Here is a 23,328-nt window from a genome sequence, read left to right on the forward strand (position 1 = left end):
TGCACACCTTAGTATAATGCTATGGAAGAAAAACCCCAAAAAATAGGACATTACAGAAGACTTCTTAAACAAAGTTTTATTTATAAAGTTTGATCTACCCACATAAGAAAAGTAAGCAGTGAACAAACACTGAGTAGTGTTTGTGTATTACAGAACCTGTAACTCATAGGGAACTTCTTTGACTCTGGACAAGTGATTTTCCACAGCCACACCACTGTTTATACAATTAAGAGCCTTCCCCTCTCTCCGTAAGAGACATTGCATCATGATCCAGTCCACTCAAGCAAGAGTCTGAAGCAGCAGTATTTTCTCATTAATGCAGAACCTATGCAAGACCACCATGAGATTTTCCCCACAGCGTGAGACCTGGCGCTCCATGGCCAGGCGGAAATCTTCTTTCACTCCTTTAGTTATACCCCGGGTAACGGTATGATGCCTTAAGCCATGAAGGAGAGAGAGACAGACAAAATCAAATAACAGTTATGTGGTGCACTACAGTAATTTAAAAGTGCTGCACGTCATTTACTGTATATCTGCTGTCCATACCTGAATTTCTATAAGGAGAGCCAAATAGCCTGTACTATGCTATTTTTTAAAAAAAAATAAGCATGTGTCTTTCAACACTTAGAAGTTCCGCAAAAGTCTATGCTTTCACTGCTTTGATTATGACTCTTGGAGGGGAGGGGAAACGTTGCTGTTCTGGGTAACAGGAAGATCTCTTTTCTTAACCCAGCATGTACAGAGTTCTTGCTTGGGGAAAGGAGTATTTTTTTTCTCTCTACCTTTGCAGCCCATGCCACTTCCTCCTTGTAATCACTTCTATGAATGGCTGGGGTTGAAAGAAGAGTGAAAAGATGAACCTGCTTTCTCTGGAGGAAGGGGACAGATGGCTGCCACCATAAAGAGCAGAGGGCATCTTGTACCAGTAGGAAAGTGCAGGAAGGAGCTATACAATCCTGTGGGCCCGATAACTCTTTGACTAATGAAAGGCGCAGTGAACAGGCCAACACAAAGCCCAAATCAAGCCAGGCTGTGAGTCTGCATCAGTAGAAGCCAGCTCTTGTGGAGATACTGGACACCAGGCAGGGATTACATTTATTCTAAGCAGAAGTTCAGGACTTGTTTTCAAACAGAACAAAGGTCCAGCTACTGAGCAAGCTAAAGCAGTGCTGGCTGGGGAAACTTGGGATATTGCCCTGTTAAAGGCTGTTCTTATGAACAGTTCTTTGTCCTCTTGCTGGCCCGTAGCACTCAATACCTAAATCTTGTCCTTAAAAAAAGGTTCTGCAGCACCAAAGCACTATGCTTTACTCACACTGGTCCAGAACTGGATGAGTAAGATCGAGACTTTGTAACATTTACCTGCAAGCCCTACTTGGGAAGGGAAGCAAAAGATATGCCCTGAAATGAGAGCCCTAGTACTACTAAAGGAGAAGCATAAATTAAATTAGAGAGAAAAACATAATGCTAACGTTGAGACAAGTCCTGAGTCATGGGTAAGAAAGGAAGAGCTGGACTGAACCCAGCAAGCCCACTGAAAGACAGGAAGGAAATTTTAAAAAACGGGTGAGGGCACCTGTGCCAATCCAGAGATGCTGGAAATGAGAAAGGGGAAAGTCTGGGAATTACCCTCACCAACAATACCACCCCACCTTCACTTAAATCAGAAAGTCCAGCATTTCAGAAGAGACTTCTCTGCCAAAACAGTAGATACCTCTGTAACGTGTGGAAAAGGCAAAGAAGAGACTAGCCTGGAGACTACTGGGCAATTCATTGGCGAGCTAGGCTGAGTGAAGCAAAACTGCACTGAAAATACTCCAGCATATTCAGAGGTTATGGAATAAGCCCTGTTTTCCATCTTTACTGTCTTAAACTTTGCTGGCAGCCGAGTGCTATGGTCAGTTACAACCTAAAGGAGAATATGCAACCTACAGCTACTGAGCAAGCCAGCAGCGCTTTTGAAGATGTGTGTCATGTAACAGCTGGAAAACAGGGAACAGAATTCAGAACAACTTAAATGAAGAAGAGAGCTACAAACAGATCCAGTAACCAGTATCTTGAAAAGAAAGGATTATACTCTTCCTAATATGTGATTGAACTTCAGTATCATTTTGGGGGATTTCTACATTTCTGTTTAAATTCAACAGTGATTATTAAATTGAAAGGACATGGATACTGGCAACTTATGGGAAAAAGAAAAATAAATGTTATAATAGAACAACATGGTTTGCCAGGCAATGTAGGCACAAATGGAGAAAAAAAAAAGATAAATATTGAGTAACAGATTGCTGAAAACCATGGGCAGTAAAACATGTTGACAAAACACAGCACACTATGAGCAGGGTTTTTCCACTTGGTACCTGTCAGCAGTCTGTATGCTGGGCTGTAGCACAGGTATGAATTCCTGCTGCAGTAACCCCATGGGAGGGCTAGAAGTCCTTTAAAAAACAGCAAATAGCAGCATTCAAACACCCACACACCAACTCCCCCTCTGGTGCAAAACAACTCTCCAGAAAAAGGAGCAACAAAGAACTAGGGTGAGACCACACAGCAATCTGACCACCAAACAGCCAAAGGGGTGCAGAACCCTAACAGCATCAAACATGCAAATATCCCCAGATTTCATTGCAAGGCTGTTCTGCAACTGTGGTCTAAATATAGACACATATTTTTGGACAGTTACACTGGGAGAAAGGACAGCGGTAGGTGCAAAAACAATTCACAGTTGTACTACAATGAACCGTTGTAGCTCTTCCCAGGAAGCGTGTCAATCAGAAAAGACTTAATCAGAGAAGCACTGCAGATACCACAGCTTCCCTGCCGAGCTGGCAAGAGCGCGTCAGCGAACTGGAAGAGCCCACAACTTGGAGTTAAAGGATTTGCTGCTGAGCCCAAGCCGAGTGCATGCGCAGCGGGTATCGGCCAAGTTGAGTACATGACAGTGTTTGTTACAGGTTGCCTAAGTATCTTTTCATTAGCCCACAGATGGTCTTTTTCACCTTTTCAAATTCAAACTGCATACAAAAACGGCTGTTAGAGGACGTCACAATGTCAGAGCACAAATGCCCACTCAGAGCAACCTCCCATTTATGACTAGGAGGGCCACATGAACTAGCCACCAAAAGGCATCTCAGCTGAAAGACAGTTTGTCTTCTCAGTGAAGTTAAGTCCTTATCTCCATGTGCTTTCTATAACACAAGATAATAACCTCACACGTCCAGCCTAGAGCAAATCCAACACCCCACCTAAGGAGAAATGAGAAATTTGGTATATACAGAACAGGTATAGTTTCTGACCCTAAGTCTTTCAAAATGTCACCTAAATCTTATTAGGCACCCAAGTACCGAGTGCATCATTCATCCCCATAGATGCTAAGAAGGGAGCAGAGAAGCAAGACTCGCACTTACACGCCTATAATATCGAGTTAGGTGCCTACCTTCAGATTTCACAGGTGGGCATTTTGGTTAGTATCTATAATTTATTAATGAATATGGATGGAGAGCTATGCTTATAAAAGTCAAAGATGGGGCATTTTAGTAGTACAGAAACACTCTACAGTACAGCTACAATAACCCGAAATAAAATATTCACAAGAATTCCTCAAATGAGATAATTTTTCAAGAGTTCTTGGTGTCAACGAATCCACTACTTGCAAAAATGGACACGGGGAACAGAAAATACAAAGCAACAGCAAGATGTTATTGGTCCCAGAGTGGCAGATGTTTGCAAAAGGGATTCTGCGCAACTGTGTCTTCATTACTGTTTGCAAGATCTGCAGTCAGAACTAAACATACCCAAGTGCACAATCAGAATAAAAATTACACTTTCAAGATACTGTTCCACTTCAAACCAACTGAGCTTTTCCTTCTCTGTCCCCAAGGGGAGATGTGATGGGAATGTGAGTAGAGGCAGAACACTCAACAGCTTTCACATCAATTTTACACAGTTTGGTAGGCTAAGATTAAACTAATTAGAGTAAGACTTATCAAAAAGTGGAGCATGATATTAATCAGGCATTCCTTGCATATTGTTCTTTTCCTCTTTAACCTCACTAGTTAACACTCCCACTACTGACATGTATAATCAGTAAAACTATGAAACTTGGCTTGTCTAGAATGGAGTTCAGAGGCACTTAGTGGTTGCATTCCGAGCTCATCGTAGAAGTCTTGTTGACAGTGCAAACAGAATGAGCTGGCTATATCGCCAGTTAAAACCAAAACCACGGACCTTCATATTCCCACAATGGATACAAGCAAAGGGAAAGCTTACAAGCTTGTATATACAAAGCTATATGTATATATATTTTGCAGGACCCAATTATAAGTCTGCAGGCTGCCAAGATCTTCCTTCAGCTTTTGAAAACCACATTGCAGTTTGCCTTCCTGTGTTCAGAAAAATGAATATAATTTCCTATAAAGTATAAGGTACTGAGGAAAAGTACTGGAAGAATGTGGAATTCACCTGGGGAGAAAAAGTCCTCTAAGTCACGAAACAATAAGCTGTCCTTATAAAAACCATGTAATATCTGTAATACATTTCCCATCAATTAAGATGCAGGATTGCTACATACATTTATGCTGAGGAAAGATCAGGCAAAGGAGCAACGGCTTCATCTTTGGACTGCTGTGGCAAACTCACAGAGTCTTCCTGTACATGACTGAACAGTATCTAAGCTGCCTCAGCTAATTATTGGGATAGTGCAGCAGCTCATACAACCAGAACTGGTGGTAGTTTTGAAAGATGAAAGCCAGTCTGCGGATGTTGAGACTACCAACCACTGACCCAGGAAACAGAGCTGTGCTGGTGCACTTTATCTAAAACCCTAGCTGGGGGAGACCATGAGCTAACTAGTGCTGCTGAGGTCAACACTGTTGAGTGACACCATCCCTGAGCCTCATACCTAGTCCAGCTAAAAAAATATCTGGGGTACCAGGGGAGTAGACGTCATCTCCAATTAATGGACTACACCCTGAACTCTCCCTCCCATGAGCTCTCTGATGAAGTGGTTCCTGTCCTACACATCTCAGACACATAAGAGACACAGACACTGTACACAGCTTTTCCAGCTGGACGGGATATTTGGCTGAATAAGCAGAAAGAAATGGACGGCTCTACTACAAGCATTTCCATCATTCAGGAAACATAACACTGGTCAAAAGGAGGTCAAAGACATATTCCTGTCTTGCTAGAAACACTGCTCGCTACCTACTTCCTGACTGGTGGAGTCAGAACAATAAGTAACAGCTACCACACCAATCAAACTAAAAGCCATGACACAGAGAAATGGCACTGAATTATTGCAACTAACTTGAAATAGCAGCTAAGAAGTTACCAGGCTTAGTCTTCAGTGCTAAGCCCTCCTGCTGACAAAGCTTATTACTTAACATCATACGTAGTGCAGCATACCCTGACTCTTGTTTTCATACAGCTGGTTACAAGCAGTGAGATATAGCAAGGGTAAGAGTTTGAAAATCTAGAGCTTAAAAGAGAAAATTCTGTCACATAATTAAGCATTTGCATTTCTTCTTTTCTTTAATTATACCTAGTATCTCATTTTTGTGTTGGTTACCTAGAACTCTGGAAAATCTATTTACTAGTCCAAATTTGGATCCAGTTGTCTAATGTTAGGCTCCCATTTTTTGAAAACTTTAGCCCATTTCTAGTTAATGAATAGCCAGAATACATTGACCCAAACTGGAATTTCAACAAACTTTAGCAGTCCCCCTCTTACAAAACAAAATACCACAAGTTCTAATAAACAACCAGGATATTCCAAAACATTCTGCCACTAAAACCCTACAGCAGATACTTGTTCAGTCTTGACCCAAAACTAAGAACACCTAGGAAGTTAATCCAAATTATTAATTTCCTTCAGCATCTCGTAATAAGCTAAGCAGAGTAAGCTTGTTCAGTACATAACAAGAGATGACCTGCTAGTTCTGACAGAAAGGTTATTAGAGTTTACCTGAAGTGTAATTTAATTTATGTCTTATACTTGTTTTTCCATCATTCAGTGGCCTTTCATAACTTTGTTTACAACAAATAGTGCTTTCTGTTCAGCATTACTGTTCAGCAAAATTATTAACACCACCTTGCACTCATGCCTAATTATTTAAAGAATTCCTGCAAAGTGCAAGTGTCTGAATCATTCTAAAGCAAATGCCACACTTAAAAATAAAGTTCTGTAAAAGTAGGAGTTTAAAGTTGAAGAACTCCCAAAAAGCATTCACAGATGAGCAGGAGAGTCAGAAAAAGAAACTCACAGCCTTGTTTGAACTCCTTAGCCAACTCCTTAAATTTAAACTGAAAGACATGACAAACTTACTGTCCAGAAGATTACATGAGAGCAAAGACAACCAGTAAATGCTTTTTTATGCTTACTTGATCAACATTGCTTGATTTGGCAGCAGTTCCAGATGGATTTTCCCTCCTTCCTGTGTTCTTAAATAGGCAAATTCCTCCAACATATCAATATCTGAAGAAAACGTTAAAGATTTGAGTAGGGAAAAAATGATAGAGAACATTCCTTCTTACCCCTCACATCTGAAGCCACATTGCTGAAAGGACAGTCAAAATGAACAACTACTGAAGTATCTCAAAAGTGATAATCATAGCATGTATTCCTAATCCTCCACAAATTCATGAGAAATGGCTTTTTAAAGTGCAAAATACACACATCAGTCAATTTCTTTCCTTTCTTCATTTCTTCTTCTGTATAGCTAGACAGAGGTAAAGAAAGCACATCTCTCCAAACAAATTCCCTGGTTGTTTTTACTTCCTTTTCCTGCATTGCAGATTATCAAAGCAGTGCATACGGAGGCTGGGACTGAAGGAAATGCCACCATGGTGGCACATACCACCGTTTTTAGTTTTCTATTTTGGTCCCTTATTTAGCTTTTCTTCTTTTTTTTTTTTCCCCCTTCCTTTAACACCAGGGCTTTTTTAGTTGTCTCAGATAGGAGTTAGACCCCTTGCTTCCTGGGGACCATGACTGGATGTCTCTTTAGGTTAAACACTAAATTGTCCACATGCGTGTACGCTGATGAAAGCGTATGTCAGATAACGTAAATATAGAAATTAGATGTGCTTTGCATGAACTTTGACATAGCTCATTATCTTACTCAACTGAAAAATCTTACCCACACAAAGCATTTCATAAACAATAGCCAAAATCATTCAACTCTTTGAAGCATAGGTACCACTTTATCATTTTTGTTAACAACCTTGTAGTACAATGCCCTATATATCTTACTGAAAAAGACTGCCATCACTTGCACGAACAACCCAAGCTGCTGCTGTTTTTCTGAATGGAAGTGCAATTGCAGTGTACTTAAGGGTACTCTGATGTGCCGGAACAGGTGACAGGAGGCATATTTATAGTCCATTGTGCACTGCCACATATTACAAGAGGCTTGCATGGTATAGAAATAAAAACAAGAATATGATTCACAGAGAGAGCTGCTGCTGAAACTATCTAACAGCTTTTTCAACACTCCAGCACGCAGTTTTTGATGTGAAAGACATTCTTGGTTAGAGAAAGGATACTTGTGACGTAGTTGAAAAAATTCTCATACTGGAAGTTTCCTTGTTGGCAGATTTTGTTGATGGCTTTCAGGAACAAATTCTCACCCCTTGGCCATTCATGCTGAAGCAGAACAACTACGTGGCCCAGCGCCATATCATCTCTGCTGTCTGTGAAAGCTCTGAGCTTCAGGGAAAAAACTGACATTGAGACAACCAGGAAACACATGTTGCTTTTAAAAATATATGGGATTCATCTCACCTACATCTGTGCAAATACAAAAGTTCTTCAGGAGTGTACTTCATTCTGCACTAGTATATACATTTAAAATAGGCTAGAAATTTCCAGCCAAAATACCACATTCTCTCCACTGACCTATAAAAGAAGTCTGAATACAGACAAAAATATTTTGTGATTAATTCTATCTCCTCTGCCCAAAACTAAAATGAATAGAAGAGAAAAAAGAGAGAACAAACCCTCCTCCACCAACACTCCCTCCCCCTGCAAAAAAGACCCGTCACAAACCCATTTAGGTAAGAAGCACTTGAGTCAAGAACAGCCCTTCACTCCTAGTCACACCACTGGGATAAGGCTATGCAGTCTCAGGACCCCAGATATATAAACTAGGCCTTAAAGACACAAGAGAATTTCAAGCCTTGACTACAGCTTACCTTGAAACAAGCTAACAATAGATGAAGGCAGTAGGGCATGATAGCTCTACTGGTACATGGCCAAAGCTTCAAATCAGACCCTGCAACAGAACAGTTTATCATACACTTCTTTAGGGGTCTCATGCTTATCTAAGTTTGAATGAAATTAGAACGGAGCAAAACAAATCTACAATTGTCAAATCTCAGGTAGGGGGGAAAACTTTGAAGGTAAATTACGAATGATTCAAAACATGAAGTTACACATTTTAAAATTTTTTCTTCATTTCTCTTTTCCTGTGGTAGGACTTTGTCACCAATATACTTTAACAGGTACCAGCAGTAAAACCACTCACAAAAACAAGAGGGGATAAAGAACTTCCTCCCTTTTTGTAATACAAAAAGAGAAGAATTACATACTCAACTGAAACACATGAACTAAAATTGAGCTGATACTGAGTTTAGGGCAGTAGCAACTCCATACCTTTCCTGAATTTAGACTTCACTTTAGGTTGCTCCTCTTGTACTTTACCTCCTTCTTGTATTGGAAGTGAAATACAGCACACAAGGTCAAGCACTTTTTCACATGTTTGCTATAAAAAGAAGAGAGCCATGATAATGCTAAGTCTGAATTAAAGTTCTTAAAATTCAGATATGTTAATAATGATTAAAAACTTTGACATTTCAAAAGAAAAAAATAATCACAAAATTCTCTGCTAGAACTTGAGTGGACTTAATGTGTAACTTAGCTACACCTTTTTGTTCAGCCAAACTGTCATTAAACAATCTCCGAGAGCCTACATAAGTCATTTTAATTGTGAAAAAATATGTATTGGCATTCTTCATTTCAAGAGCGTAAGATCAATACAACTACAATCAAAAACTATTTTATTTTGAAGGATTAAGTTTTCAAATTAATTCTTAGAATAATTTTTAAATGCATGTTCTGTCCATGTGTATTGGGTTTGTGTGGCGGGATTTTGGTAGCAGGGGAGGGGCTGCAGGGGTGGCTTCTGTGAGAAGCTGCCAGAAGCTTCCCTGGCTCCAAGTCGGACCTGCCTCTGGCCAAGGCCAACCCCATTAGTGATGGGGGTAGTGCCTCTGGGATAATGTATTTAAGAAGAACCTACAGTGGGGGAGAAGACTGGAATGTGAGAGGAACACCTCTGCAGACCCCGAGGTCAGTGCAGAAGGAGGGGAGGAGGTGCGCCGGAGGAGGGAATGCCCCTGCAGCCCCTGGTGAGACGGCAGGCTGTGTCCCCCCAGCCCATGGAGAGGAGCGGGGGAGCAGATGCCCACCTGCAGCCCGGGGAGGAACCCACGCCGGAGCTAGGGGGATGCCCCTGGAGATGGCCGTGACTCCGTGGGAAAGCCCACACTGGAGCAGTCTGTGACTGGAGATCAGCCCACGGAAAGGACTGATGCTGGAAAAGTTTGTGAAGGACTGTCTCCCATGGAAGGGACCCCACGCTGGAGCAGGGGAAGAGTGAGGAGTCCTCCCCCTGAGGAGGAAGGAGCAGCAGAGACAAGGTGTGATGAACTGACCCGAACCCCCATTCCCCGTCCCTCTGTGCTGCTGGGGAGAGGAGGTGGCAGAGAAAATAATGAGTGGAGTTGAGCCAGGAAGGAGGGAGGGGTGGGGGACGGTGTTCTAAGGTTTGGTTTTACTTCTCATTATCCTTGTTTTGATTTGATTGGTAGTAAATTAAATTGATTTTGGTTCTTCCTCAAGTTGAGCCTGTCTTTTGCCTATGACCATAAATGGTGAGTGATCTCTCCCTGTCCTTGTCTCGACCCACGAGCTTTTATTTGTATTTTCTCCTCCCCATCCCACCGGGGGGGAGGAGTGAGCAAGCGGCCTTGTTGTGCTTTGCTGCCGGCTGGGCTTAAACCATGATACTATGGTAAAAATAGAACAGCAATCTGACAGCATGACAGGAATGCAGTGAATTTTTAATGCTATTTTTCGGAGACAATAAGAGGTCTGTGGGCACGTATTACCACATTTCCAATGAAAAAGTAGTAAACTGGAAGGGACAAAAAGACTTGTCCAGTAGTACCAGGATTATGTTAGATCCTAAGAGACCCAGCCTTTATTATTAGTGCTGACACTGACTGACCTCAGACCACCATGCACTCCTGTAATACTAAAACCACAAAATATGTATTGCAAACGTAAAGCAAGTTCAGAGGTCAGGCTAGTTTCTTTTCTATAAACCTTTTCTTTCCCCTGCCTCAGGAAGCCTATACCTAAGAATTTTCCCTCAATATTTAAAACTGTTTCAATAAAGTTAAGGAATTCAAATTTAATGTTACCTTTATAGACAATTCAAACACTTGTAGCTATGGAAAATCCTAACTAAACCCCCCAGATCATAACCACCAAATAGAGCATATAAGAGAGATGCTAACAGACAGTCAATGTGCCAGGAAGTGCAATTCTGCTCCCCGTGAAGTGTGGATTTTTCAGTAGACGCTGGCTTATGCTCGCTACCCTGTTGAAAGCAGGCTAACGGGAAAATTCAAGGGAAGATGACAAACGGGAACCACAGGGCCAGATGATGAAGGACCAGTGTGTGGAATGCTGTACATACCCGATATTCTCCAAGGGCAAAGTGGCATGTTGCTAACTGGATTAGTGCTCTCTGACTTTCTAGTGATCCTTGTCCTGTAATTTGCTGTGGAGAATGAGAGCCCTGAAGAGCTGCCAAGTGATGTAGGCTGCTAATTGCTTTTTTGTACTGCCCCTTTAAAAAAAGATATAAAAAGACAGTGTTAGGGTCTTCTGTATACAACAGGTAGAAAGACAGAAATAAAAATTCCCTTACAGAAAGCTTTTAAAACAGAGCATATCCAAGTAACGGGGCTTCAAAATTTTAATCTAGCAGAACACTCCCCAGTGATGTGCTGTGTACAGGAGTGTAATCAATCCCTTGCAAGGCAGTGAGAAGACAAACAGAATTCTGCTTTTAAAAGCCTGTTTACAAAATTGCATTTATAACTGAAACAAATAATCATGCTCTTCACAGTTAATCATTACTTTATTTAGACTAATAAAGTTTGAAATAGCTCTTGTTCAGGTACAAGTGCAGGCAAAAATAAAAGACCCCCAGAGAAAAAATATAAAAGAACAAGCTTTGTTCTGTAGATGGCAGTTGGAATGAGTACAGTCAACCTAATTTCTGAGGAGAATTATAAATTTTAACTAAGACATGTTAAAATCTTCTGCTTTTTGAAGATTATTCTCTCTGATTGTGTTCCAATATAATGCACTGACAGATGAAAAAAATGCACTCTTCTTCCATAACACTATGTGTATCTACTGGTGAAAATGCCAACACAGAGGCCTTTTCCATATGCCAAAATTAGCTGGACTCAACAAAATGCTATTAGGACAGGAATATCCTAAGTAGGGTGCCTAGTTTATGGTAACAATGCTATGATTCCATCCCCAAAAGGTCATGCTTTAAAGGATAAAATCGGTAGACACTTAAAGCAGTGAAACTGGCTAATCGGAACAGCTATTCACTAGAAGGAAGATCAACGTAATGGTGTCATTTTTACTAGTTTTTACTTTATTTTTTTACCTGGTAGATGATCATGTCTGTAAGAAAGATTCTCAACCAAAGCCAGGTGTCTGTCTTCCATGACAAACAAATTCTAGTGAACTCTGTGTAAGTGGTCAGAGAAGAAAAAGTAAAAGAGAAAATGAAGCATTTCACAGCTTTGGGTTAAAAATCAATTATCTAGGAAAAAAAAAAAGCTGAACTTAAAAATGAAAAAACAAAACAGTAAGAGTGTGAAATCTTTCAAATATAGGATACTGTCCTCCTATACAATCATGTTTTGATTATACTTTTCTTCACAGCACCCAGCAAATCTAAAAGCAGGTAGGTGGTACTATTTGCCTGCTTTTTAGAAGATAAATTTGTTTTCAAGATTATCACACCAGATATTATCAGAAAGGGAGAGAAGACACAGTAAAGACATGAACTAAAGCAGCCATTAGCAGCACATTCTTACCAAGTATTGTCAGCACTACTACTAACCAACTGCTCCTTCAGTAAAAGTTGCTTCCAAGAGAAGTGGGGGTGAATAAGCAAAGATGCATGAAGGATGAAACGAAATCCAGGAACAAAATAATGAGAAATGCAACAACTGATAAAGCTTCTTATTGGAACTTAGGCAAAAAATACTCAGGACCCAAAGTAAATTCAATTTTAAGGACTCACAACGACAGGAATTCTATTTTAACAACAGTAAAATTACTTCTACGCACAGCAACGAAGCCTAAGTGCAACTCTGCCTGCAGTTAGCCTTACCTTTGTCGAGTGATTCCAGAGAATAGAGCAGCTCCCAGCTCTCTCGTGCCAGTTTAAAGCTCTCTAATACTTCAATAGAGTTTGCAAGATCTGCCTTGTTTACTGTAATATGGCGACTTCGTGCCTTCCCAGAAGGATCCTCATCATCTGAGCTCTGCTTAAGAGTCAGCATAAAACAAAAAGATTCACTTCTTAATTTATACTTATTTCAAAGGACTCTAAAGTCACAGAAGTTCCACTGAACACAGGAAAACAATTCTGTACTAGAGATGCCAAAGTTCTAGTTGAAGTGCTTTTAAGTGACTTTTCACTTAAATTGTTTTAATATTAGAACAATCTGTTTTGCTACCAAGAAACTCAGTGGTACAGTGTGATAAACAGTATCCCAAAAGAATTCACTCTGTTAAACACAGCATACCACCACTGAGCTTCAGCCAGATTATCTGTTAATGTTAAAGTACGTACATACTTTACACTTTATCATTCAGTTTAAGCCTACAGTGGCATAACGCAAAGGAAACATAGTTCTAGTATAAGTGTGTACTTCTACCAGCAGAGAAATTCTATAAAAGAGTGGGTTTCTACTATTAAAGAAATAGATGTATTCACAGTTCCAATCATGAAAAGTCAACTAATTTGGAGGCTTAGCTGTAGAACATCTGACCGCTATAGCTACCATTTTTAACAGCTTCTCTGCTGAACTCCTTCAAGTTAAAAGTATTCACATCAGCATGTACATGTCTACAGCAATTGCTACAAAAATCATTTTATTCTTGCTGGCTTTAGCCAAAAAAAAAAATAAATCTGTTTGCAAATTGTGGTCATGAACAGCTATTCAAGGGTAGCTCTAAAAATACGTCTATGACATCTGTGTCAAAACCACTATTGTCTAAATCCCAGTACCAATGCCGTTCTTGTTAGAAACGAGAAGTCTAGAAAAGTTACCATTGTTTTTTCTCTTCCTTCAGCAAGTTTCCTTTTTTTGTGTATGTGTTTGTTACGATCAATATCAGTATCACCATAGATGTTGGTCACATCCTCGAGAAGAACCAGTGGGGCTTGGTTTGGAGCATTTGGACCTGGAATTAAACATAAATTAATTCAAGATTGCTCTAAACTGATCTGAAAGGTCTCATGCCTACATCAAGCTGGCTTTGTTTTGTTCACAAGTAACAAATCTAATGCTAGAGAAAACAATCTGAAATTAATTCACTGAAGTTGCATGAGCTTAAACTCTGCTGGTAAAGCTATGGTTTTCTCAAAGTAGCCTTATGATAAAGGTCTGAATGCATTTACCAGATGTCACAAGAGTTTGCTTGAGAGCTTCAGAATATCTTTGAATCCTTTTCTTATGGCGCAGTCACAAGATATACTCAGGCAGCAGGTGTTCTCTCATCAAGCATTAGTTGCTTCTATAGAAGCACAACTATTGAACAGGTGAACAGAACAAATGGCTCTGAAGTTAACAGCCACAAACATGGCAAAGCACAGCAATATTCTCAAAACATTCTCATAAGAAACCAAAGCAATATGCTGACAGGCACTGAAGCCTCAAAGAAGTGAGTGTATTTTATCACAAGATTTCCCTAGTAGGATCACTCAGTGTCAGCTTTGCCCCCACTGATTTCAGTGTACAGAATTAAACCTTTAATTGACTGCCAGAGCCCTTCATCACTCCCCAAAGCCTCTAGAGAAGCCTCATTTTGAAGACATAATTTCTACTTTCACTGGTGTCACAGAACATCCAGTGGGATCTGGTACCTGTTATTTCAGACCTCAGTGTTTAAGTTTCATTAGATATAAAATAGGAACACTCCTTAAATCTCAAACAACATAGGTACATGGCCCCTACTGAGAAAGCTTTCCTTCCAATAACATTTTCTCCTTTTGCACAATCAAGTTATAGATAGATGTGCAAAGCTCAGAAAAAGAGAAATATAAAGGAAAGGGGAAATCCATTAACCTGTTTTCCCTTTTTGAAATCTCCACCAGACAAGACAGCAGTGCAGACAAGTATTTTCAGTATGTGCATTTCTTCTGTTTCTATTTGCAGAGAGGTATGAGGCTAAGGCCTCATTCATAATTGCAAAGAACTAATTTGAGAGCTTAGTGTAAGGACAATCCATTTCATCTCTTGACATAAAAGAGCCTATATTAAGCTTTTCCCATCTACTCAAAAGTGATGTGTAAGGAGTCCACTACAACAGAAGTTAATGTTACAAGAAAAAACCAACCTGGTATGCTTAACGAATAATGTTATCTCCCTTGACTAGATTCAAGCTAAATACTACCATTGAAATGTCCCCTACACAAAGGCTACAACACATTGAAATCACCTCTCCTGTACCATCATGTATTCCACTGTGTTGGAATCTAACCTGTGTGAACTGAAAATACAGACAAGCCATAATGTAGGAAACAGCATCCAGGAGAAACAGATATGAAAGTACCACAGGTGTGATGCTGGAAGAGTTTTATTACTAGAATCTCAAGAGCTGCCTACTTCTAACACTTGAGAAGAAAAGAGTGGGCTTTTCTTTTACTCAACTGGTATTCATTCAAATCAGTACAAGTGCTTTGCTTTCTAAAGAAATGTTCTCTTCTCAGTAGCAGGCAAGCGCACTGCAGCCTTTACTCCAAAATCTCCAGTCCTAAACCAAAACAAAACCTAACCTCACCCTGGACTTACGCTGCAAACCTCTTACATTACTGAAAGTTACACAGCCATACAAAGAGCAATGTTGTGGTTTTCTGTCTAATCGAGCTCTAGAATCTAAGCTTACAGAGTTTTAATTGATTTCTAGCAGAGTGTTATAAATAAACCCCTAAAAGCATCAGCCCAAATAGCAACTCCTGCCAAGCCTGCAGGCAGCCTGAAAATTATGAGAGGTGTGAATTGCCTCATTCATTTCTCAAGTCTCCAGCAAGGCAGATACAAATTATGTAAGAAAAATGCATTGAAAAGTTTTCACTCAAGAGGTTTCTTGCAAGTCCATGCACATGAAAATAAAGTCACAGATCAAAGCTCAGAGCTACTGGATTAAGGAAGAGACAGCTTTTTTCCCCCACCACTACCCTCCAAAATACATCCGATTCTACATTTCTACAGTGAGCCTTCTGAAAAGAAGGAGGAAAAACCCTAATGATAGAAAGGATATGAAAGGCACTGAATACCACTGGACTTTAATGCTAAAGTAGAAATCAGTGAAAGATGTCTTGGAAATATTTTCCTGATGTCAGGAAATGACAGAGGTACCAGAAATGCTGCACCAAAGGGACTGCGTTCTGCTATCTCAGTATACATTCTTTATTTGGTGGTTCACTCTGAAAACATGAGCTTTAACATACTCAGTTGTACAACTTAGAAAGGAACATTTTCACTAGTGCTTTACCTCCTTTCCTCCTCAACTCAAAATCAAGCAGCTAAAACTATATGCACAGCTGAAGTATCTCATTGCCCCAACGTAACTCTTCTTTCCTCTGGATAGAACAAAAAGCTCAACTCAAGTTAGTTCGTATATTTGTTAAAGTGACTACATGTTCTTTGCATACAAGTTGCCATATCATTTGTCTTCTGAGCTTAGCTATCTACTGACATTGTTCAACTGATTAGCCAGCTTTCTGTAAAAGTTGTTTAAAGCCCATCGTTTGTATTGTCTCATCACTCAAATGATCACTTCCGCCTTGCAGGAAATTGTGATGAAACTTATGAACACAACACACAGTATTAAAACTGTAATTTTCTCATTAATCAGTCATTGTAGTGTTAGTAAGTACTAATTACCTACGGTGACAATTGTTATTGTTGCAAGGGATTCCCTAGCAGTGAGTGAAGAAGCAGGAAGTGCACATTGTTAAGAGCTGAAAATTCCTCTTAGCGATGCAGTTTATTTCAGTAAGTTCTAAACAAGCTGGAGGTTAAAGAACTTCCCTCGGCTTCTGGGCCACCCTGAAAAGTCTAGTCAATCCCTGAAGAAGCAGTCCAAGGTGTTCCAAGCAATCTGATATGCCCCAAATGCAGATTTGAGCGGGTAGGAAAAAGCACAGGTAACATTTAATGCTTTAAATGTTCAACTTACAAATTCATTACACATTAGGACTAATGTGCAAAGCACACCTTAAAGATTATGCTTAAACTATACAAAGAAAGCCAAGTTGGAAGCTTGTGAATTTCAGGAAATCTTTTCCTATTCAGTTTTTATTTGATTAATTATAGATTTGTTGTGTGTTTCTAATGCAAAAATTAATCTTCACTTATTTTGTGGAATCTTTTTGCACAATCTTTTGACTGAAGGAATCCAGGAAAATGTCAGCTTCAAAGAAACAGAATCAGAGAAGAAAATGAAACAAACACGATGCTGATGAAGAGTAGGAATCAACCCCAGGGATGTTTCTCATAACATCTGGTCTGTTACTTTTCTCTTTGCTAGACAACTAACTGCTGCTGGCCAAGGTTGAAACCACAATGCCAAGTTAGATCGATCTTTGGTCTGATCCACTACAGCAGTTGTCATGAACCACTTCTGCTGGTAAGAGTAATGGCTTGGGAGAATTTTTAAAAAGACCTACGTCACTTTGTAAGGTGATAGTTTCAAAAGACTAATGAGAAAAGATCTTTCAGACATTAGCAATGAAACCACAAAGAACTATTTACAAAAGTTTAAACATTAGAAACTAACCTTGAAAGAGCGATGGCTGGATGTTGCTGACATACTGGAATGCATTTTTAAAGAAGACCAACATTGTGGAATACACTACTTGATTCTTATATTTAGCATGTGCATCGCTATCAAAGTTACTGATGTATCTGCAGAGGTCTTTCATTCGATGCAAAATATCACCAAAACTTCTGAGGAAGAGAGACAAAAAGCATTCAGAATGTTACACAGACTCCAAAACTAAAGGAAAGAATGCATAGTGAATATGATAAACTTAATGTTTTGGCTGAGGAAATCCCGCAGCTGCAAGTCAGTGGAGGCTGGGAATGCACACCAGCGAAACTTCACTAAACATTTGTTTAGTTTCTCTTCGTGGGGGCACCTAGGGAAGGATAGCCCACAGTACTACAGCTCTTATGCATGACTTTCATCAACAAAGACTTAGTTTAGAGACTAATTTGAAAGTGCTCCATGGATCCACATTTTTTGCTTTACATTGTACAGTCTAGAAGGAAAAGCTGCACTGAATTTACACAAAATGTCCTCACGTTAAAATCCTGCTTCAAACCATCTCCTTAAGAATTAAAAAGTTAAATTCTCCTTGAGAAGAAATACCCGGAAAAGTACACATTTCTCACCTTCTTCCCTTATCCATTTGCCATTCACACCTCATTCCCACCACAGACAATATTTTAAATAGCCTCTCCCAAGGGTCTGTAATCTGGGATGATTTCTCTGTGAGACCATCTATTACATATTTCTGAGAGCTACGCTTGCTTGGAGACATAATATCAGAGGAATCTTGTGAACCTAGGAAAACCAGCACATTTTTCTCTTCATAAACTGATTTATTTTCAAGAAGGAGACATATCAAAATGTACATCAGAGCTTTCAGGGTAACCATTCTTTACTGAGGAGGCTAACAGGGAGCAGGAGGCATTTCTGCCTCCTTGTACAAGAAAGCTGATAGGCTGGATAAGGAGATCTTGGACATTTTGTCCTACCTCTCAGTACATATGTTGAAGCTTCATGAGCATCACGACTAAGTAGTTGAAGCATCATGAGGTATTTTGGTATCAAAGAACGAATAAACATCAAATACTACTATTAATCCCTGTCTATGGGATACATTACATAAAAGTAATGCATTCTTCATTTATGGATGTCACTTCAGTAACACTGATACATCCTAAGAAAGGTTAGTTTTGTAAAAATATTCTTACCTTGATATTGGCTTTCTGTCTGTGTAGATCTAGTTACATAGTTAATATAAAATTCTGCTGCTTTATTCAGGTATTTATATAACAGGCTGGCAGGAAGTCGAACATCAGGGTTGTTAATTATTAGAGGAAGAACATCACAAACTAAAATAGAAAACAAAGCAAAAAATTCTTTAGGTTTGTGGGGTTTTTTGTTCTATCTGTCTTAAGTAAGGTTTCTCAATCAGCAATGTAAGCCTTCATCTCTGGCTGACCATACACCACAAAGGATCACAAAAAACCTCACATGAATGAGTGTAATACCAATTTGTACCATACAGTCTGCCTGGCCTAATCTGGCCTGAGCCTCTTCTGACTAAAGAGGTTTTCTAATCTTAGTATCTTGAAAGTAGTTTACTGAACTCAGAATCTTGCCATATTAAACAGCTGTATAGTAAAACAAGAACATTAACATTTTCTTACCAAATAATTTTCTAAAACAATTCACTGGGGATTCTTGGTCTTCAATACTTTCAGCATCTAATAATGTTTCTCCAAGGCCCACCTGTTAAGCAGAGGTGAAAATCAAACACTGGACCAGTGGTTTTAGGAACTTATTGAACTGCGATTCAATGGAGTTGAACAATAATTCAGTGGATGCACGAGTAGCAATTCACTATATGGCAACTGCATATGCTAGTCTCTAAATATATAGTTAAACTAGCTCTACTTAGTAACAGGTGAAAAGCAATGCCAGAAGATAGCAGAACAAGACCAAGAGAAAAACTGTGCATGCAATGGTATCAGTAAAGATGTGCACAGACAGGGGGAAGCAATGGAGGTACCAGGCCTTGAAGTTGCAACTTGTCACCTGAGCTGTAGTAAGTGTGCACTGTGCCTGATGCTAGTACCAGCTAGAACATGTTAGCGTAAGTCAGTCTCAGAACTAACAGGTTTTATATTCTTTAAACTATTTTTAAACTATCCTTAAACTGTCCTTAAATAAATTAGGTCACCATTTGAAGAGCTCCAGCTGTAGTTTCGTAAGTCAAAGCAAACACTCTGCTTGTTAGAGTCCAGTCATAACCTCAAAGCACTCTGCCCTCAGTGAGAGTTTACTGACAAAAAGCTGAAGCAATATTCTTTCTTAGACTATAATACTCCTCGACACTCTTTTTTGTGCCATTCTGCTTTTTCAAAAACCATGGAATATTCTTTGTATTTACAAAACAAAAAATTGTTTTATTTGCTTCCATTTGTTTTCTGCCCAATTCTTTCCTAGTGGTAACCTCAAGATACCACAATCTGAACTATTAGTCACAATTAAACATGAATAAAAAGACTCACCCTCTCACTAAGCAAAGGAAAATACATTTCAACAAAATCTCAAGAAACAGAACGCCAATCTCCTGAATAGCTACTATCAGCTTCTCTTCTCTTACCCCGTGTTGCACCACAGTCTCTGGGAAACGTCGCAGGAGTAGTAGTAGCATTTCTGCCCTTTCTAATGTGTTAAAACACTGCTCTGTGGCCTTCAGTAACATTTCACACTGGACCCGACCAGGAAGGGTTTCAAATAATCCTTAAAAAAAAAAATTTAAAATGTTAAACTTGCTATGTCTGAGTTGTAAAGGTGACTGACAACAGGTAAAAGACTAGTCAACATCACCTTGCCATGCAGAGTGAAAGAGATTTCCTTATACTTTTTTTCTGCCTTTAATATCTAAGCCTGGAAAAAAAAAATCTGTTTCTTTCAGAGAAGTCCATATGAATAGTTATCTGTGTTTATTTGGGTGCACAGAACTTGAAATAGCAAGTAAGAGTGCTAATGAGTGGAATACTTAAAAACCTAATACTTAAATATTTGACATTTTAAGATGCTTTTTCAAGAATGTTCTTTTTTTTTTTTTTACCTACATTCCACTTCTACAATTAATACTTTCATTATTAAAGGTAGTTTTTTCAATTTAAAATTCCAATGAGACACTAAAAAGAAACCAACATATTCTCCCTGTAAGTTTTATGTATTCTCTCTGAAAAATAAACAGACCCCATGAAAAAGCAAATGTTTCCTTAAGTGGAATAGCCTGTATGCAGAGTTACACACTGCTTATCCTTAGAGCTTCTGAAGCACGTAATCAAACAGCAGATTATAATTTGTCAGATGTAAATCCTGCTTTCAAAACTGCCTGTGGTTGCCAGCAGTGAACGCCAAGCCCTTCTGGTCACTGTTCATTTTCATAATCCTCACTTCATACGCATGAATTCACCCCATTTTTAAGATCATTCATTGTTGTCTGCAATTGGTGGGACAATGATTCCTAAATCCCATTCCACTTGTTCCCTACGCAATCTCTTCTAAGTGCTTGTTGTTCTGGCAGACTTAGTCTACCCATATCAGAGACAAAGCAGCGAGAATCAGCTTCTCATGTCCCTTTGTGTTTCCAAAGCCTAACACACCGAATAAGGCCTCTAAGGCTGAACTGAGCAAAAAAATCTGCAGCCCACAAGCAAAGTTAAAAAGACTGACATTACTTGTCATACTTTATATGTAACCAGAGGGCTTATCTTTAGATTCCTTCAGGACTCTCCCTATTCACTGAATAGAATCCTTACCTCTTAAAAATTGTGTCTGCTTGTCCTGCGAGTCATTCCTTAATGCTGATGTAATAACGCTAATTTCCCTCCATACAGCAGGTTGGTCTGGAAAATTCACAAACCTGTAATAAAGTTTGAGACAAGGAACGCACAGTGATCTCAAAACCTGTTTCGAAGACAAAACCTTCCTACGAAAGAATGTGCATGGGCAAATGAAAAATAAAACCTCCCTTTTTACTGTTTATTTTTAATTAATCAGACCTTTTCTATTTAATTTATGCACACAGATTTCCAAGAACACTCACATCATATTTTTGGAAACTCTGACATTTATGGAAACAAGCACCTGGCATAACTGTAGAGTTTCAGCTCTGATTACTTACATGTCGTAGAGCAGCCTGCCTGCAGACGCTGTCCTTTCAGCATTCCTCTCAATAGTGTACATCTCATACTGCAAGATGGAAAAACAGAACATTAGCTTTTTTGAATACATTTATGAATCACATCAGTCCTTCCACTCTAAAAAGCTGTCCCCAAGTTGCCATAGCAGTCTGAATAACAGAAAACGAAAGGATTGCAACATTTGCTGTAGAAATTAGGAGCCAACTTTAGACTATGTAATCACACATTAAATTAGGCACAAACTTCTGTATGATAAGTACTCTGATATCAACATGCTGGCTTTATTTTTATACAAGTAGAAAACTTAGTGAGAATTTAAAGAGTTCTTCAACTAGGGCTTATTTCCAGTCAAAGGCAATGCAAAAACCCCAAGCTGTTACCAGTGCCATAGGCAAGATAGGTACTTTAAATCCCTGTTAGAAATTGCTATTTTCTTGCAACAGCAAACCCAAATGTTTCATCTCCTGCAAACACAAGAAACAGAAAGGGACCTTCGCCTCAGTTATTAAAAACCCAACACTTTCACCTCTTTCGCAAAGCACTCATAGGAGTGGATTTTACTGCAGTGAAACACAACAAGCAGTTACAAGCTTGCCACTTTATTTTTAACCACTGGACACCACAGTGAGAGGCTCGGCACCTGCGGCACCGCTGCTGCCCAGCTCTGTGTTTCCCAACAGCCACCCTGTCCATTCAGATGGGAGTGAAACTCCACGAAGAAAGTCTGCGAAGGAGTGTTGGGCTGCAAAACACGGCTGCCTCCGTCACGGATTCTGGTGTTACCAAAACTCTGGTTACAAAAACTCTCCAAGACCAGTTTGAGGTTTTAGAAAGCAGGCATCGTTTATTGCAGCGCTGGGCGCACACACAAATTGTTTCACAAAGGCGGCACCCCGTGTTTGAAAACTACACAGCTTTTATCTTTACATTATATACATATTCACCAGATTTCCGAGAACTACTTAACATATGCTAATCTATTTGGCGCACGCTCTTTCTTATTCCAGAAGAAGAGTCAGTGGTCTTCTGAGGGTCCCGGGTGGCCGTCGGCAGTCTCCACGGGCTGTCCTCTGGAGGAACCCAGGCCTCGGAGGATGCACCCTTCTAAGCAGACGCCGTTTACCTAAGCTAGACCCTGAGGAACCAGTTACAAGCAGCCTGCTTCCCTTTACCCTCTTTCTTATCTATTCCAGAGTCACCAAGCCTGTACTTTATAGCCTAAGCAAGGCCGCACTAAATCCTTCAGCGACCATCTTATCTCTGCGAATTTCGCAAGGGGCGGTTTGTTGGGTTTTTTTTGCGGGGAAGCAGTTGCAAGCTATCACTGGCTCGGACGCCTCTGGGGATGCTCGGCCAAGGCCTCTAGCTGGGCGCTAGGCCTGGCCCCTGCCGCGGGTGCTGGGCCCGGCCGCGGCCGCCGCGGCGAGTCACGGCCGAGACGGCGTCGTTGCAGGCGCGGCCGGGTCCCCGTCACCGCGGCAACCGGCCGCCCCGCTCCTCCGCTCCCCTCCGCCCCCATTGACCGAAGCGGCAGGCAGGCAGGCAGGCAGCGCCCGCCGCAAGGCCGTGCAGGGGAGCGGCGCGCCTTTACATTGCGCCGGCATTTACCTGTATGTTGAAGTCGGCGGGGTAGAGGCTCCGCGCCGTGATGAGCCAGGCCTTGGCCGCCCACAGGTCCCCCGGCACCAGCTCGCGGGCCCGCTTCACCAGGAACTCGCAGTCCCCCTGCGCCGACATCTTGCCGCCGGGCGGCGCGCATGCGCCCCGCTGCCCCGGGGCGGTCTGTCCCGCTCGCCCGCCCCGCCCGGGCGGCGCGCGGCTGAGGAGGGGTGCGCCTGCCGCCATTTTGGAGGCGGGCGGGAGAGCTTTCCACCCTTGGCGTCGGCGGGGCTGCTCCGCCGGGCCGTCGTTCTCCGTCTCCCTCCCTTCTGCCGCTCTGTCGGTCCCGGGATGTGTCTTTTCTGTGGCGGCCGCTGGGCC

The 23,328-nt window shown here is 40.7% G+C and overlaps 1 protein-coding gene across 5 annotated transcripts; it reads right to left on the reverse strand.

The window, feature by feature from the left end:
- Nucleotides 1–44: 44 nt before the first annotated feature.
- On the reverse strand, nt 45–23,101 carry INTS10 (integrator complex subunit 10). 5 transcript variants are annotated; one of them, XM_075033109.1, is made up of 18 exons: nt 22,957–23,101; nt 21,330–21,397; nt 20,965–21,068; nt 19,791–19,930; nt 18,832–18,913; nt 18,373–18,513; nt 17,788–17,959; nt 17,171–17,340; nt 13,437–13,570; nt 12,492–12,648; nt 11,757–11,839; nt 10,764–10,916; nt 8,654–8,762; nt 8,194–8,273; nt 7,546–7,708; nt 6,382–6,475; nt 2,361–2,438; nt 45–436 (listed from the first exon to the last, which is right to left on the reverse strand). In XM_075033109.1, the coding sequence occupies exons 1-18, from the start codon at nt 23,083–23,085 to the stop codon at nt 280–282; spliced, it is 2,214 nt and encodes a 737-aa protein (XP_074889210.1). In that variant the 5' UTR covers nt 23,086–23,101; the 3' UTR covers nt 45–279. The 5 variants fall into 5 exon arrangements, with proteins under 5 accessions (XP_074889210.1, XP_074889220.1, XP_074889196.1 ...); XM_075033119.1 differs by having other exon boundaries at nt 46–436; nt 12,492–12,645; XM_075033095.1 differs by lacking the exon at nt 2,361–2,438 and having other exon boundaries at nt 51–436; nt 12,492–12,645.
- Nucleotides 23,102–23,328: the final 227 nt, after the last annotated feature.

Source organism: Buteo buteo, chromosome 1 (assembly GCF_964188355.1).
Source record: "Buteo buteo chromosome 1, bButBut1.hap1.1, whole genome shotgun sequence".
In the NCBI taxonomy this organism is placed as follows: Eukaryota; Metazoa; Chordata; class Aves; order Accipitriformes; family Accipitridae; genus Buteo; species Buteo buteo.

What these genes read in the sequence shown, in the direction of transcription:
- INTS10 (XM_075033109.1), bottom strand. Translation starts at nt 23,085, where the DNA reads ATGTCGGCGCAGGGGGACTGCGAGTTCCTGGTGAAGCGGGCCCGCGAG. An exon ending in GGCAGGCTGCTCTACGACAT is followed by an intron (nt 21,069 to 21,329) that starts GTAAGTAATCAG and finishes ACTTTATTACAG; the next exon opens with GTTTGTGAATTTTCCAGACC. An exon ending in GAAGTCTAAATTCAGGAAAG is followed by an intron (nt 8,274 to 8,653) that starts GTATGGAGTTGC and finishes GTTCTGTTGCAG; the next exon opens with GGTCTGATTTGAAGCTTTGG.